The following is an 18,964-nucleotide window of genomic DNA, read 5'->3' as shown; positions in this document are numbered from 1 at the left end:
TTATAGTTATACCAAGCATGTCTTGTTGACCATTCACTACATAATAGGACTTACTACAGTGGCTTGTGGTCCATTCACTGTAAACTAGGACTTAATATAGTGACTGGTGGACCATTCACTGTATACTAGAACTTAATATAGTGGCTTGTGGACCATTCACTGTATACTAGAACTTAATATAGTGGCTTGTGGACCATTCACCGTATACTAGGACTTAATATAGTGACTTGTGGACCATTCACTGTACACTAGAACTTAATATAGTGGCTTGTGGACCATTCACTGTATACTAGGACTTAATATAGAAGCTTGTGGACCATTCACTGTATACTAGGACTTAATATAGTGACTTGTGGACCATTCACTGCATACTAGAACTTAATATAGTGGCTTGTGAACCATTCACTGTATACTAGGACTTACTATAGTGGCTTGTGGACCATTCACTGTATACTAGGACTTAATATAGTGGCTTGTGGACCATTCACTGTGTAATAGGACTTAATATAGTGGCTTGTGGACCAGTCACTGTATACTAGGACTTACTATAGTGGCTTGTGGACCATTCACTGTATACTAGGACTTAATATAGTAGCTTGTGGACCATTCACTGTATACTAGGACTTAATATGGTGGCTTGTTGACCATTCACTGTATACTAGGACATAATATGTTGGCTTGTTGACCATTCACTGTGGGGCCCTGAATGGCCAAGTGGTCTAAAGCGCTCTCCATTATGGATCACTGCCATCTCACCACTGTCTGCATGGGTTCAAGTCTTGGATTCGGCTAATGTGGGTATGTGAGAAAGCTTGCCAGTAGCTTCTCGTGGGTCGGTGGTTCTTTCTGGGGTTTTCAATATGCAGAGTTTATAATTAATAGCAAGCAAACTGTTTAGATAATTCACATATTTGAAGCAAGTTACATAATGCTATACTCCTAGCAAACTGTTTAGATAATTGACTTACTGTTTAGATAATTCACATACTGTTTAGCTAATTCACATATTTAAAGCAAGTTACACAATGCTATACCCCTAGCATACTGAACACAGTGGGACTGGAAGTGCCTAGAGTATCTGCCATTATTTATGCTTGCCATAGTCATTTTCATGGTCACTGGACTGATACACTGTTAAACATCTCCAAATAATGACAGATTCATTAAATCTGGCTTCCTGCTCTGTAACATTAATTTATAAAGACAAAGAACATTCACAAGATACAATGTGTCTCATCTCTATGATGTCATGCAACACCAATAGAAACACATGTCCAGCAAGTAGGTCTTGCCTATTTCAAAATACCACATTTTATCTCCATTAAAAACTTTCCCAGTGCAAATCTTAGAACCATGCTTACAACCAACTAAATTTATTTCAAAGGCCTGCCACAGTTTGAAAGATGACTTCCATGAAACTAATATCATACTGGGTTGCTGGTATTTTAAGATAGGTTGTTTTTAAAAAGTTGTGTACTGTTGTCTGTAGTCACTTACTGGTTGAATCAAACTGCAAATGCCAAGATCTGGCATCACATAATGTGCTGGCAGATCTGGGTCTCTACAGCTTGTAATGAGGAATCAGTCAAACAGTACAGACCCCAACTATTGAGCATTATGTGATAGCAGATCTTGGTCAATGTTTGCAGTTGGAATTGACTTAAACATCAATATATATATACAGTATTTTCCAACATAAAAATATATATGAAATTATATATATATATATATATATATATATATATATATATATATATATATATATATATATATATATATATATATATTACTTCTGTTGATAAATTTTAATCATGCATTTTAAGGATATATATGTTCTATTGGTTTCAAAAACATTCGTTGTGGAAAAACAAGAACTGCCAAATAACGCAGTCAACATTCATACTGATCAGAAGTTGGATAATCATCTTTCTAAAGCTGACTAGTTCATACATGTTTTCAATGTCGGGCATGATCCTTTACGTGACTTGATGTTCAATGAATCCTAGTTATAAGAAAGCAGATGCCTATCACTACAGACAGCATGGTTCCTGCAGATAACGTTCTGGAAGCAGCTGAAAAATTGAAGTTTTTGAGTGAGAACTGGAAGTTTTTGAGGACCTGTCTGCTGTTTAGCCTCTGAACTGGTCTATAGTTGTTGTTTATAGTGCCATAGGTCACAGGTACTGATGGCTTCTCAATGTGGTGAAGTTTCCGAAATTCTTTGAGCTGTGAATGAAATCAAGACTAGGGTTTAGATACAATCAATATATTATAATACATGAATATGCTACAATACAATTAATACATAAAATACAATCAATAAATCACAATATAATCAATATGCTACAATACAATCAATACATTGCAATAAAAATCAATACACCACAATACAATCAATATACTACAATAAAATCAATACATTACAATACAATCAATACATTACAATATATGAATATGCTACAACACAATAAACATCTTACAGCAATAAGCTTAATCAATACCAAAATGACAGCAACAAGCTTTATCAATACCAAACAAACCCCATAGAAATGACAGCAACAAGCTTTATCAATACCAAAACAAAACCATGGAAATGACAGCAATAAGCTTAATCAATACCAAAACAAAACCATGGAAATGACATCAATAGGCTTTATTAATACCAAACAAACCCCATAGAAATGACAGCAACAAGCTTTATCAATACCAAACAAACCCCATAGAAATGACAGCAACAAGCTTTATCAATACCAAACAAACCCCATAGAAATGACAGCAACAAGTTTTATCAATACCAAACAAACCCCATAGAAATGACAGCAATAGGCTTTATCAATACCAAACAAAACCCATAGAAATGACAGCAATAAGCTTTATCAATACCAAAACAAAACCATGGAAATGACAGCAATAACTTTATCAATACCAAACAAACCCCATAGAAATGACAGCAATAAGCTTTATCAATACCAAACAAACCCAATAGAAATGACAGCAACAAGCTTTATCAATACCAAACAAACCCCATAGAAATGACAGCAACAAGCTTTATCAATACCAAACAAACCCCATAGAAATGACAGTAACAAGCTTTATCAATACCAAACAAACCCCATAGAAATGACAGCAGCAAGCTTTATCAATACCAAACAAACCCCATAGAAATGACAGCAATAAGCTTTATCAATACCAAAACAAAACCATGGAAATGACAGCAACAAGCTTTATCAATACTAAACAAACCTCATAGAAATGACAGCAACAAGCTTTATCAATACCAAACAAACCCCATAGAAATGACAGCAACAAGCTTTATCAATACCAAAACAAAACCATGGAAATGACAGCAATAAGCTTAATCAATACGAAAACAAAACCATGGAAATGACATCAATAGGCTTTATTAATACCAAACAAACCCCATAGAAATGACAGCAATAAGCTTTATCAATACCAAACAAACCCCATAGAAATGACAGCAATAAGCTTTATCAATACCAAACAAACCCCATAGAAATGACAGCAACAAGCTTTATCAATACCAAAACAAAACCATGTAAATGACAGCAATAAGCTTAATCAATACCAAAACAAAACCATGTAAATGACAGCAACAAGCTTTATCAATACCAAACAAACCCCATAGAAATGACAGCAACAAGCTTTATCAATACCAAACAAACCCCATAGAAATGACAGCAACAACCTTTATCAATACCAAAAAAAACCCATAGAAATGACAGCAACAAGCTTTATCAATACCAAACAAACCCCATAGAAATGACAGCAACAAGCTTTATCAATACCAAACAAACCCCATAGAAATGACAGCAATAAGCTTTATCAATACCAAAACAAAACTATGGAAATGACAGCAATAAGCTTTATCAATACCAAACAAACCCCATAGAAATGACAGCAATAAGCTTTATCAATACCAAACAAACCCCATAGAAATTACAGCAACAAGGTTTATCAATACCAAACAAACCCAATAGAAATGACAGCAATAAGCTTTATCAATACCAAAACAAAACCATGGAAAGGACAGCAACAAGCTTTATCAATACCAAACAAACCCCATAGAAATGACAGCAACAAGCTTTATCAATACCAAACAAACCCCATAGAAATGACAGCAACAAGCTTTATCAATACCAAAAAAAACCCATAGAAATGACGGCAATAAGCTTTATCAATACCAAAAAAACCCCATAGAAATGACAGCAACAAGCTTTATCAATACCAAACAAACCCCATAGAAATGACAACAACAAGCTTTATCAATACCAAAAAAACCCCATAGAAATGACAGCAATAAGCTTTATCAATACCAAAAAAAACCCATAGAAATGACAGCAACAAGCTTTATCAATACCAAACAAACCCCATAGAAATGACAGCAATAAGCTTTATCAATACCAAACAAACCCCATAAAAATGACGGCAATAAGCTTTGTCAATACCAAAACAAAACCATGGAAATGACAGCAATAAGCTTTATCAATACCAAACAAACCCCATAGAAATGACAGCAATAAGCTTAAACAATACCAAAACAAAACCATGGAAATAACAGCAATAAACTTTATCAATACCACAACAAAAGCATGGAAATGACAGCTGTAAGTGTAATCAATACCAGAACAAAATCATATAAATAACACCAATAAGCTTAATAACAAACAAAACCCATGGAAATGACAGCAATAAGCCTAATCAGTACCAAAACCAAAACATGGAAATGAAAACAATACACATAATAAATACCAAACAAAACCATGGAAATGACAGACATAAGTTTTATCAATACCAAACAAAATCATGGAAATGACAGCAATAAGCTTAATCAATACCAAAACAAAACCATGGAAATGACAGCAATAAGCTTTATCAATACCAAACAAACCCCATAGAAATGACAGCAATAAGCTTTATCAATACCAAACAAACCCCATAGAAATGACAGCAACAAGCTTTATCAATACCAAAACAAAACCATGGAAATGACAGCAATAAGCTTAATCAATACCAAAACAAAACCATGGAAATGACAGCAACAAGCTTTATCAATACCAAAAAAGACCCCATAGAAATGACAGCAACAAGCTTTATCAATACCAAACAAACCCCATAGAAATGACAGCAACAAGCTTTATCAATACCAAACAAACCCAATAGAAATGACAGCAACAAGCTTTATCAATACCAAACAAACCCCATAGAAATGACAGCAACAAGCTTTATCAATACCAAACAAACCCCATAGAAATGACAGCAACAAGCTTTATCAATACCAAACAAACCCCATAGAAATGACAGCAACAAGCTTTATCAATACCAAACAAACCCCATAGAAATGACAGCAACAAGCTTTATCCATACCAAACAAACCCCATAGAAATGACAGCAACAAGCTTTATCAATACCAAACAAACCCCATAGAAATGACAGTAACAAGCTTTATCAATACCAAACAAACCCCATAGAAATGACAGCAGCAAGCTTTATCAATACCAAACAAACCCAATAGAAATGACAGCAATAAGCTTTATCAATACCAAAACAAAACCATGGAAATGACAGCAACAAGCTTTATCAATACTAAACAAACCTCATAGAAATGACAGCAACAAGCTTTATCAATACCAAACAAACCCCATAGAAATGACAGCAACAAGCTTTATCAATACCAAAACAAAACCATGGAAATGACAGCAATAAGCTTAATCAATACGAAAACAAAACCATGGAAATGACATCAATAGGCTTTATTAATACCAAACAAACCCCATAGAAATGACAGCAATAAGCTTTATCAATACCAAACAAACCCCATAGAAATGACAGCAATAAGCTTTATCAATACCAAACAAACCCCATAGAAATGACAGCAACAAGCTTTATCAATACCAAAACAAAACCATGTAAATGACAGCAATAAGCTTAATCAATACCAAAACAAAACCATGTAAATGACAGCAACAAGCTTTATCAATACCAAACAAACCCCATAGAAATGACAGCAACAAGCTTTATCAATACCAAAACAAAACCATGGAAATGACAGCAATAAGCTTAATCAATACCAAAACAAAACCATGGAAATGACAGCAACAAGCTTTATCAATACCAAACAAACCCCATAGAAATGACAGCAACAAGCTTTATCAATACCAAACAAACCCCATAGAAATGACAGCAACAAGCTTTATCAATACCAAACAAACCCCATAGAAATGACAGCAACAAGCTTTATCCATACCAAACAAACCCCATAGAAATGACAGCAACAAGCTTTATCAATACCAAACAAACCCCATATAAATGACAGTAACAAGCTTTATCAATACCAAACAAACCCCATAGAAATGACAGCAGCAAGCTTTATCAATACCAAACAAACCCCATAGAAATGACAGCAATAAGCTTTATCAATACCAAAACAAAACCATGGAAATGACAGCAACAAGCTTTATCAATACCAAACAAACCTCATAGAAATGACAGCAACAAGCTTTATCAATACCAAACAAACCCCATAGAAATGACAGCAATAAGCTTTATCAATACCAAAACAAAACCATGGAAATGACAGCAATAAGCTTTATCAATACCAAACAAACCCCATAGAAATGACAGCAATAAGCTTTATCAATACCAAAAAAGACCCCATAGAAATGACAGCAACAAGCTTTATCAATACCAAACAAACCCCATAGAAATGACAGCAACAAGCTTTATCAATACCAAACAAACCCAATAGAAATGACAGCAACAAGCTTTATCAATACCAAACAAACCCCATAGAAATGACAGCAATAAGCTTTATCAATACCAAAACAAAACCATGGAAATGACAGCAACAAGCTTTATCAATACCAAACAAACCCCATATAAATGACAGCAACAAGCTTTATCAATACCAAAAAACCCCATAGAAATGACAGCAATAAGCTTTATCAATACCAAACAAACCCCGTAGAAATGACAGCAATAAGCTTTATCAATACCAAAAAAACCCATAGAAATGACAGCCACAAGCTTTATCAATGCCAAACAAACCCCATAGAAATGACAGCAACAAGCTTTATCAATACCAAACAAACCCCATAGAAATGACGGCAATAAGCTTTATCAATACCAAAACAAAACCATGGAAATGACAGCAATAAGCTTTATCAATACCAAACAAACCCCATAGAAATGACAGCAATAAGCTTAAACAATACCAAAACAAAACCATGGAAATAACAGCAATAAACTTTATCAATACCACAACAAAAGCATGGAAATGACAGCCGTAAGTGTAATCAGTACCAGAACAAAACCATATAAATAACACCAATAAGCTTAATAACAAACAAAACCCATAGAAATGACAGCAATAAGCTTAATCAGTACCAAAACCAAACCATGGAAATGAAAACAATACACGTAATAAATACAAAACAAAACCATGGAAATGACAGACATAAGTTTTATCAATATCAAACAAAATCATGGAAATGACAGCAATAAGCTTAATCAATACCTAAACAAAACCATGGAAATGATAGCAGTAAGATTTAGCATGACCAAAGCAAAACCATGGAAATGACAGCAATAAGATTTAGCATGACCAAAACAAAACCATGGAAATGACATCATTAAGATTTAGCATGACCAAAACAAAACCTTGGAATTGACAGCAATAAGCTTAATCAATACCAAAACAAAACCATGGAAATGATAGGAGTAAGATTTAGCATGACCAAAGCAAAACCATGGAAATGACAGCAATAAGATTTAGCATGACCAAAACAAAACCATGGAAATGACAGCAATAAGATTTAGAATGACCAAAACAGAACCTTGGAATTGACAGCAATAAGCTTAATCAATACCAAAACAAAACCATGGAAATTATAGTAGTAAGATTTAGCATGAACAAAGCAAAACCATGGAAATGACAGCAATACAATTTAGCATGACCAAAACAAAACCAAGGAAACGACAGCAATAAGAATTAGCTTGACCAAATCAAAAAACCTTGGAAATGACAGCAACAACATTTAGCACAACCAAAACAAAACCTTGGAAATGACAGCAATAAGATTAAGCATTACCAAAACAAAACCTTGGAAATGACAGCAATAAGTTTAATCAATACTAAAACAAAACCATGGAAATGACAGCAATAGGATTTAGCATGACCAAAGCAAAACCATGGAAATGACAGCAATAAAATTTAATTTAGCATGACCAAAACAAAACCATGGAAATGACAGCAACAACAGTTAGCATGACCAAAACAAAACCTTGGAAATGACAGCAATAAGTTTAATCAATACTAAAACAAAACCATGGAAATGACAGCAATAGGATTTAGCATGACCAAAAGAAAACCATGGAATTGACTGCAATAGGATTTTGCATGACTGAACCAAAACCTTAGAAATGACAGCAATAAGTTTAATCAATACTAAAACAAAACCTTGGAAATGACAGCAATAGGATTTAGCATGACCAAAACAAAACCATGGAAATGACAGCAATAAGCTTTATCAATACCAAACAAACCCCATAGAAATGACAGCAATAAGCTTAAACAATACCAAAACAAAACCATGGAAATAACAGCAATAAACTTTATCAATACCACAACAAAAGCATGGAAATGACAGCCGTAAGTGTAATCAGTACCAGAACAAAACCATATAAATAACACCAATAAGCTTAATAACAAACAAAACCCATAGAAATGACAGCAATAAGCTTAATCAGTACCAAAACCAAACCATGGAAATGAAAACAATACACGTAATAAATACAAAACAAAACCATGGAAATGACAGACATAAGTTTTATCAATATCAAACAAAATCATGGAAATGACAGCAATAAGCTTAATCAATACCTAAACAAAACCATGGAAATGATAGCAGTAAGATTTAGCATGACCAAAGCAAAACCATGGAAATGACAGCAATAAGATTTAGCATGACCAAAACAAAACCATGGAAATGACATCATTAAGATTTAGCATGACCAAAACAAAACCTTGGAATTGACAGCAATAAGCTTAATCAATACCAAAACAAAACCATGGAAATGATAGGAGTAAGATTTAGCATGACCAAAGCAAAACCATGGAAATGACAGCAATAAGATTTAGCATGACCAAAACAAAACCATGGAAATGACAGCAATAAGATTTAGAATGACCAAAACAGAACCTTGGAATTGACAGCAATAAGCTTAATCAATACCAAAACAAAACCATGGAAATTATAGTAGTAAGATTTAGCATGAACAAAGCAAAACCATGGAAATGACAGCAATACAATTTAGCATGACCAAAACAAAACCAAGGAAACGACAGCAATAAGAATTAGCTTGACCAAATCAAAAAACCTTGGAAATGACAGCAACAACATTTAGCACAACCAAAACAAAACCTTGGAAATGACAGCAATAAGATTAAGCATTACCAAAACAAAACCTTGGAAATGACAGCAATAAGTTTAATCAATACTAAAACAAAACCATGGAAATGACAGCAATAGGATTTAGCATGACCAAAGCAAAACCATGGAAATCACAGCAATAAAATTTAATTTAGCATGACCAAAACAAAACCATGGAAATGACAGCAACAACAGTTAGCATGACCAAAACAAAACCTTGGAAATGACAGCAATAAGTTTAATCAATACTAAAACAAAACCATGGAAACGACAGCAATAGGATTTAGCATGACCAAAAGAAAACCATGGAATTGACTGCAATAGGATTTAGCATGACTGAACCAAAACCTTAGAAATGACAGCAATAAGTTTAATCAATACTAAAACAAAACCTTGGAAATGACAGCAATAGGATTTAGCATGACCAAAACAAAACCATGGAAATGACAGCAATAAAATTTAATTTAGCATGACCAAAACAAAACCATGGAAATGACAGCAACAACAGTTAGCATGACCAAAGCAAAACCATGGAAATGACAGCAATAAGTTTAATCAATACTAAAACAAAACCTTGGAAATGACAGCAATATGATTTAGTATGACCAAAACAAAACCATGGAATTGACAGCAATAAGATTTAGCATGATGAAAACAAAACCATGGATATGAGAGCAACAACATTTAGCATGACCAAAGCAAAACCATGGAAATGACAGCAATAAGATTTAGCATGAAAAAACAAAACCATGGTAATAAGCTTTATCAATACCAAAACAAAACCTTGGAAATGACAGCAATAAGTTTAATCAATACCAAAACAAAACCATGGAAATGACAGCAATAAGATTTAGCATGATGAAAACAAAACCATGGATATGAGAGCAACAACATTTAGCATGACCAAAGCAAAACCATGGAAATGACAGCAATAAGATTTAGCATGAAAAAACAAAACCATGGCAATAAGCTTTATCAATACCAAAACAAAACCATGGAAATGACAGCAATAGGATTTAGCATGACTGAAACAAAACCTTGGATATGACAGCAACAACATTTAGCATGACCAAAACAAAAACCATGGCAATGACAGCAATAAGATTTAACATGACCAAAACAAAACCATCCTGGCAAAAAATTTGACTGAAATTTCAGTTAATATTCAATAGTTTTTCAGCAAAAATTAAATAAAATTTCACTAAATGTTTTAGTCAAACAATTAATGAGATTTCACTAAAATTTCGCTGACATTTTGTTGAGATTTCACTGAAATTGTGATGAAACGTTTGAGATTTTGTTGAGATTTCACTGAAGTTCTTGTGACATTTCTCTAAAATGTTTTCCAAACCTTTCACCACAATAGCATTAAATTACCAATACAATTTTATTGAAATAGTGAAATTCAGACTATTGTAATGAAATTTTAGTAATTTTTAACAGACGTTTCAAAAGGCTTCAAAAGAAATAATGGGTACAATTTACATAGCACTTTATTAACCACGGTAATATTACAATATAAATGAAATAAAAATATACATCTTTTATGACATACATGAGACACAGAAGTTGTACTGTAGATTGGACTTTTTAATGTACAAACTGTTGATGCTGTTGTGATTGCTTGAAGTTGAATGAGCCCTCAATCCATAAGCAGCCATCGAGAATGTTTATTATGATACTATTACAATGTTTTTCCTCGAATTCTTACACAATTAGAATATTTTGCTAACAGGAACAATAATAGTTAATACCATGCACATCACTGAAGGATGATTCTGTTTGTGGGCCATGATGAAAACAACTCTGCAAAGATATGACCATCTTTGATAGACATGGGTATCTGACAACAATGTCATCACTTCTCTACCTGAGATCTTTACCTTGTCCCTCCTTAAATTCTGGCAGGGAATCAGTCTGTAATTGTGAACTTCCAAATCTGGTTCAGTCCCTTCTTATTTAGCATGTATGATGCTACTATAGCATTAGTAATAGTTCAAATCTTTATGACAAAAATCGGAATATTCTAGTCCTGGCATTCAGTTTTCATGCAAATTGGCCAATTAAGTTTACATCGACTTTGCATTCAAGCCACTCTTATTTATACACATTTTTTTAACTGTTATTCAAATTTTGTTTGTCTATGTCCTGATGGAAAATTCAAAACTCCATGCTTGGCAGGCATGCTCATTCCTATCAGTTTCCATTACGTAAAGATTCATTGGCCAAGTACAAAGTTTTGACCAATCAGAAAGCTTGTTACAGTGATCATCTGATAAATAATGTACAAAGAAATAGTACAATAAGGACTGTTGAGGAAAAGGACCTAACAGACCATTATTTGAAAACTGGCTCAGAGAAGACAAAAAAGGTCCATATCCAGGAAAATCAAATTCAGGTCAGAAGAAAAATGGAATTCTACTTTAAAACCAAAAACAACCTTGTTGTCAGAGAGCAGTTAAAAACCCAATTAAATTTATAAAAAAAGAAACTTAAGAAAAATTGTGGAAAGAAGTTATTGTCTAAAAAATGGTAAATAAAATTAGAGCTATCAGAAATTGGAAATAAAACTCTTTCTGCAAGTCATTCAAAATATACAAGATGCAAACAATAAATTAACATGAAATAAAGGTGAGTTTTTTTTATCAGTGAAGTACTGTAGCTCAGTGATATTTTTTACATGAAACTTACAATATCTCAATCACAAATCTCACTGATTTTGTCAGAAAGATTTGCAAAATCTCAGTCAAATTTCACTGAAATTTGGTGAAATACCATACTTTTGTAAAATAATGACATTTCAGTTACATTTTCACTAGGGATCAAAATGACAGCAATAAGGTTTAAGAGGACCAGAAGAAAACCATGGAAATGACAGAAATAAGGTTAGAGAGGACCAAAAGAAAACCATGGAAATGACAGAAATAAGGTTAGAGAGGACCAAAAGAAAACCATGGAAATGACAGAAATAAGGTTAGAGAGGACAAAAAGAAAACCATGGAAATGACAGAAATAAGGTTAGAGAGGACCAGAAGAAAACCATGGAAATGACAGAAATAAGGTTAGAGAGGACCAAAAGAAAACCATGGAAATGACAGAAATAAGGTTAGAGAGGACCAAAAGAAAACCATGGAAATGACAGAAATAAGGTTAGAGAGGACCAAAAGAAAACCATGGAAATGACAGAAATAAGGTTAGAGAGGACCAGAAGAAAACCATGGAAATGACAGAAATAAGGTTAAAGAGGACCAAAAGAAAACCATGGAAATGACAGAAATAAGGTTAGAGAGGACCAAAAGAAAACCATGGAAATGACAGAAATAAGGTTAGAGAGGACCAAAAGAAAACCATGGAAATGACAGAAATAAGGTTAAAGAGGACCAAAAGAAAACCATGGAAATGACAGAAATAAGGTTAGAGAGGACCAAAAGAAAACCATGGAAATGACAGAAATAAGGTTAGAGAGGACCAAAAGAAAACCATGGAAATGACAGAAATAAGGTTAGAGAGGACCAAAAGAAAACCATGGAAATGACAGAAATAAGGTTAGAGAGGACCAAAAGAAAACCATGGAAATGACAGAAATAAGGTTTAAGAGGACCAGAAGAAAACCATGGAAATGACAGAAATAAGGTTAGAGAGGACCAAAAGAAAACCATGGAAATGACAGAAATAAGGTTAGAGAGGACCAAAAGAAAACCATGGAAATGACAGAAATAAGGTTAGAGAGGACCAAAAGAAAACCATGGAAATGACAGAAATAAGGTTAGAGAGGACCAAAAGAAAACCATGGAAATGACAGAAATAAGGTTTAAGAGGACCAGAAGAAAACCATGGAAATGACAGAAATAAGGTTAGAGAGGACCAGAAGAAAACCATGGAAATGACAGAAATAAGGTTAGAGAGGACCAAAAGAAAACCATGGAAATGACAGAAATAAGGTTAGAGAGGACAAAAAGAAAACCATGGAAATGACAGAAATAAGGTTTAAGAGGACCAGAAGAAAACCATGGAAATGACAGAAATAAGGTTAGAGAGGACCAAAAGAAAACCATGGAAATGACAGAAATAAGGTTAGAGAGGACCAGAAGAAAACCATGGAAATGACAGAAATAAGGTTAGAGAGGACTAAAAGAAAACCATGGAAATGACAGAAATAAGGTTAGAGAGGACCAAAAGAAAACCATGGAAATGATAGAAATAAGGTTAGAGAGGACCAGAAGAAAACCATGGAAATGACAGAAATAAGGTTAAAGAGGACCAAAAGAAAACCATGGAAATGACAGAAATAAGGTTAGAGAGGACCAAAAGAAAACTATGGAAATGACAGAAATAAGGTTAGAGAGGACCAAAAGAAAACCATGGAAATGACAGAAATAAGGTTAGAGAGGACCAAAAGAAAAGCATGGAAATGACAGAAATAAGGTTAAAAAGGACCAAAAGAAAACCATGGAAATGACAGAAATAAGGTTAGAGAGGACCAAAAGAAAACCATGGAAATGACAGAAATAAGGTTAGAGAGGACAAAAAGAAAACCATGGAAATGACAGAAATAAGGTTTAAGAGGACCAGAAGAAAACCATGGAAATGACAGAAATAAGGTTAGAGAGGACCAAAAGAAAACCATGGAAATGACAGAAATAAGGTTAGAGAGGACCAAAAGAAAACCATGGAAATGACAGAAATAAGGTTAGAGAGGACCAAAAGAAAACCATGGAAATGACAGAAATAAGGTTAGAGAGGACCAGAAGAAAACCATGGAAATGACAGAAATAAGGTTAAAGAGGACCAAAAGAAAACCATGGAAATGACAGAAATAAGGTTAGAGAGGACCAAAAGAAAACCATGGAAATGACAGAAATAAGGTTAGAGAGGACCAAAAGAAAACCATGGAAATGACAGAAATAAGGTTAGAGAGGACCAAAAGAAAACCATGGAAATGACAGAAATAAGGTTAAAAAGGACCAAAAGAAAACCATGGAAATGACAGAAATAAGGTTAGAGAGGACCAAAAGAAAACCATGGAAATGACAGAAATAAGGTTAGAGAGGACCAAAAGAAAACCATGGAAATGACAGAAATAAGGTTAGAGAGGACCAAAAGAAAACCATGGAAATGACAGAAATAAGGTTAGAGAGGACCAAAAGAAAACCATGGAAATGACAGAAATAAGGTTAGAGAGGACCAAAAGAAAACCATGGAAATGACAGAAATAAGGTTAGAGAGGACCAAAAGAAAACCATGGAAATGACAGAAATAAGGTTAAAAAGGACCAAAAGAAAACCATGGAAATGACAGAAATAAGGTTAGAGAGGACCAAAAGAAAACCATGGAAATGACAGAAATAAGGTTAAAGAGGACCAAAAGAAAACCATGGAAATGACAGAAATAAGGTTAGAGAGGACCAAAAGAAAACCATGGAAATGACAGAAATAAGGTTAGAGAGGACCAAAAGAAAACCATGGAAATGACAGAAATAAGGTTAAAGAGGACCAAAAGAAAACCATGGAAATGACAGAAATAAGGTTAAAGAGGACCAAAAGAAAACCATGGAAATGACAGAAATAAGGTTAGAGAGGACCAAAAGAAAACCATGGAAATGACAGAAATAAGGTTAGAGAGGACCAAAAGAAAACCATGGAAATGACAGAAATAAGGTTAGAGAGGACCAGAAGAAAACCATGGAAATGACAGAAATAAGGTTAAAGAGGACCAAAAGAAAACCATGGAAATGACAGAAATAAGGTTAGAGAGGACCAAAAGAAAACCATGGAAATGACAGAAATAAGGTTAGAGAGGACCAAAAGAAAACCATGGAAATGACAGAAATAAGGTTAAAGAGACCCAAAAGAAAACCATGGAAATGACAGAAATAAGGTTAGAGAGGACCAAAAGAAAACCATGGAAATGACAGAAATAAGGTTAGAGAGGACCAAAAGAAAACCATGGAAATGACAGAAATAAGGTTAAAAAGGACCAAAAGAAAACCATGGAAATGACAGAAATAAGGTTAGAGAGGACCAAAAGAAAACCATGGAAATGACAGAAATAAGGTTAAAGAGGACCAAAAGAAAACCATGGAAATGACAGAAATAAGGTTAGAGAGGACCAAAAGAAAACCATGGAAATGACAGAAATAAGGTTAAAAAGGACCAAAAGAAAACCATGGAAATGACAGAAATAAGGTTAGAGAGGACCAAAAGAAAACCATGGAAATGACAGAAATAAGGTTAAAGAGGACCAAAAGAAAACCATGGAAATGACAGAAATAAGGTTAGAGAGGACCAAAAGAAAACCATGGAAATGACAGAAATAAGGTTAGAGAGGACGAAAAGAAAACCATGGAAATGACAGAAATAAGGTTAAAGAGGACCAAAAGAAAACCATGGAAATGACAGAAATAAGGTTTAGCAAGAATAAAACAAAACTGGAAATGACAGAAATAAAGGTTATAAAGTGAGACCCAAATGTGTGAAAGAGAATCAATAGTAAAGTGGTCAATGACCATTTTCCCTTAAAATAACTTACTTTCAAAAACTTCCAAGCTGAAGACCATGCAGGGATAGTACTAGCTAGACAGTCACTCTATAAACTATGATGTTGAATATAATCTCAAAACCAAGTGTCACAAAGTTTCTCTCAATAAAACTTACATTCCACAAGGTATACAATTAGCCGACTTTCGTCCATGACAGTTTTGTTTATAATACCTCTGATCCTCTGGGTTAATTTATCCATACCACTTTGTATTCATAATTTATCCATATCACTTTGTATTCATAATTTATCTATACCACATTGTATTTATAATTTATCCATACCACTTTGTATTCATAATTTAACCAAATCACTTTGTATTCATAATTTATCCATACCACATTGTATTTATAATTTATCCATACCACTTTGTATTCATAATTTATCCAAATCACATTGTATTCATAATTTATCCATATCACATTGTATTCATAATTTATCCAAATCACTTTGTATTCATAATTTATCCATACCACTTTGTATTCATAATTTATCCAAATCACATTGTATTCATAATTTATCCATATCACTTTGTATTCATAATTTATCCATACCACTTTGTATTCATAATTTATCCATATCACTTTGTAATCATAATTTATCCATATCACTTTGTATTCATAATTTATCCATACCACTTTGTATTCATAATTTATCCATATCACTTTGTATTCATAATTTATCCATACCACTTTGTATTCATAATTTATCCATATCACTTTGTATTCATAATTTATCCATATCACTTTGTATTCATAATTTATCCATATCACTTTGTATTCATAATTTATCCATGCCACATTGTATTCATAATTTATCCATACCACTTTGTATTCATAATTTATCCATACCACTTTGTAATCATAATTTATCCATATCACTTTATATTCATAATTTATCCATATCACTTTGTATTCATAATTTATCCATATCACTTTGTATTCATAATTTATTCATACCACTTTGTATTCATAATTTATCCATATCACTTTGTATTCATAATTTATCCATACCACATTGTATTCATAATTTATCCATACCACTTTGTATTCATAATTTATCCATATCACTTTGTATTCATAATTTATCCATATCACATTGTATTCATAATTTATTCATACCACTTTGTATTCATAATTTATCCATATCACTGTGCATTCATAATTTATTCATACCACTTTGTATTCATAATTTATCCATATCACATTGCATTCATAATTTATTCATACCACTTTGTATTCATAATTTATCCATACCACTTTGTATTCATAATTTATCCATATCACTGTGTATTCATAATTTATCCATACCACTTTGTATTCATAATATATCCATACCAATTTGTATTCATAATTTATCCATACCACTTTGTATTCATAATTTATCCATATCACTTTGTAATCATAATTTATCCATATCACTTTGTATTCATAATTTATCCATACCACTTTGTAATCATAATTTATCCATATCACTGTGTATTCATAATTTATCCATATCACTTTATATTCATAATTTATCCATATCACTTTGTATTCATAATTTATCCATATCACTTTGTATTCATAATTTATTCATACCACTTTGTATTCATAATTTATCCATATCACTTTGTATTCATAATTTATCCATACCACATTGTATTCATAATTTATCCATACCACTTTGTATTCATAATTTATCCATATCACTTTGTATTCATAATTTATCCATATCACATTGTATTCATAATTTATTCATACCACTTTGTATTCATAATTTATCCATATCACTGTGCATTCATAATTTATTCATACCACTTTGTATTCATAATTTATCCATATCACATTGCATTCATAATTTATTCATACCACTTTGTATTCATAATTTATCCATACCACTTTGTATTCATAATTTATCCATATCACTGTGTATTCATAATTTATCCATACCACTTTGTATTCATAATATATCCATACCAATTTGTATTCATAATTTATCCATACCACTTTGTATTCATAATTTATCCATATCACTTTGTAATCATAATTTATCCATATCACTTTGTATTCATAATTTATCCATACCACTTTGTAATCATAATTTATCCATATCACTTTGTATTCATAATTTATCCATACCACTTTATATTCATAATGTACCCATACCACTTTGTAATCATAATTTATCCATACCACTTTGTACTCATAAATTATCCATACCACTTTGTATTCATAATTTTTCCTATTGCTAATTATAAAAAACTGTCAGTGTTACCTTAATTTATTTAAGTCTCTTGACCATTAGTCAGTACACCAGGATTCATAAATAAATCAGGTAATGATCAGTTTCCAACAGATGGCAAACAGAAAGTGGTCACATTCAATTATTTTCCCCAATTTTCAAAGCCAAATTATACCTATGATTGACAATGAAATAGTGGCAAAAAGATGCCCATTTGTGTACAAACCTAAACAAAAGTACCAATCCTAAAATGACACAGAACGTTTAACACAAAGAAACTAAAAATGCCATAAAGAGTGAAGAGCTCAGACCACTCATTATTTCAGCAGGGTATCATTTTTGAAAGTGGGGAGGGGTTTACAATGGATACTGTAGTTAATAATTTGAGATCATACCATTGGCAGTAATTGTCATTTTTAATTCTGTATGTGAATTTAATTACATGTTTTCATTTGCTTCTCATATGTCAAAGTTATCCTGAGCCTACACTATGTCAAACTTCTGATTTAGGTAGCTTTTCCCATTAATCTGCTTTATTTATCTTAAAAATAAGATCAGAAGCACATTATTTTTTATTATTTAGAACATTTCCCCAATCTTCAATCAGAAAATATGTCTGTTGTATACTGGGTCGTTTAATACATAATTTTTTTCCTCAACAGGTAACATTGCTGTCCACAGAAAATAAATTAGTGGTCTGAGCCTTGAGACAAGACCCAATTTTCAAGACAGTATAAAATTCCTTGCATATGAGC

At 32.8% G+C, this 18,964-nt stretch overlaps 1 protein-coding gene across 1 annotated transcript in view; it reads right to left on the bottom strand.

Moving 5' to 3' along the window:
- Nucleotides 1–1,753: 1,753 nt before the first annotated feature.
- LOC149771948 (carbonic anhydrase 14-like) overlaps nt 1,754–18,964 on the bottom strand; it is an 83,864-nt gene continuing 66,653 nt past the window's right edge. The window contains exon 13 of the mRNA XM_089948042.1: nt 1,754–2,226. Within this exon, the coding sequence (XP_089804168.1) occupies nt 1,993–2,226 (234 nt within the window). The 3' untranslated portion in view covers nt 1,754–1,992. The remainder of the gene's footprint in view (nt 2,227–18,964) is intronic.

This window comes from Sinohyriopsis cumingii, unplaced genomic scaffold, assembly GCF_028554795.1.
Source record: "Sinohyriopsis cumingii isolate HCF-2022 unplaced genomic scaffold, ASM2855479v2 utg001554l, whole genome shotgun sequence".
Classification (NCBI taxonomy): Eukaryota; Metazoa; Mollusca; class Bivalvia; order Unionida; family Unionidae; genus Sinohyriopsis; species Sinohyriopsis cumingii.
This window is presented reverse-complemented; position numbering and strand designations above follow the sequence as displayed.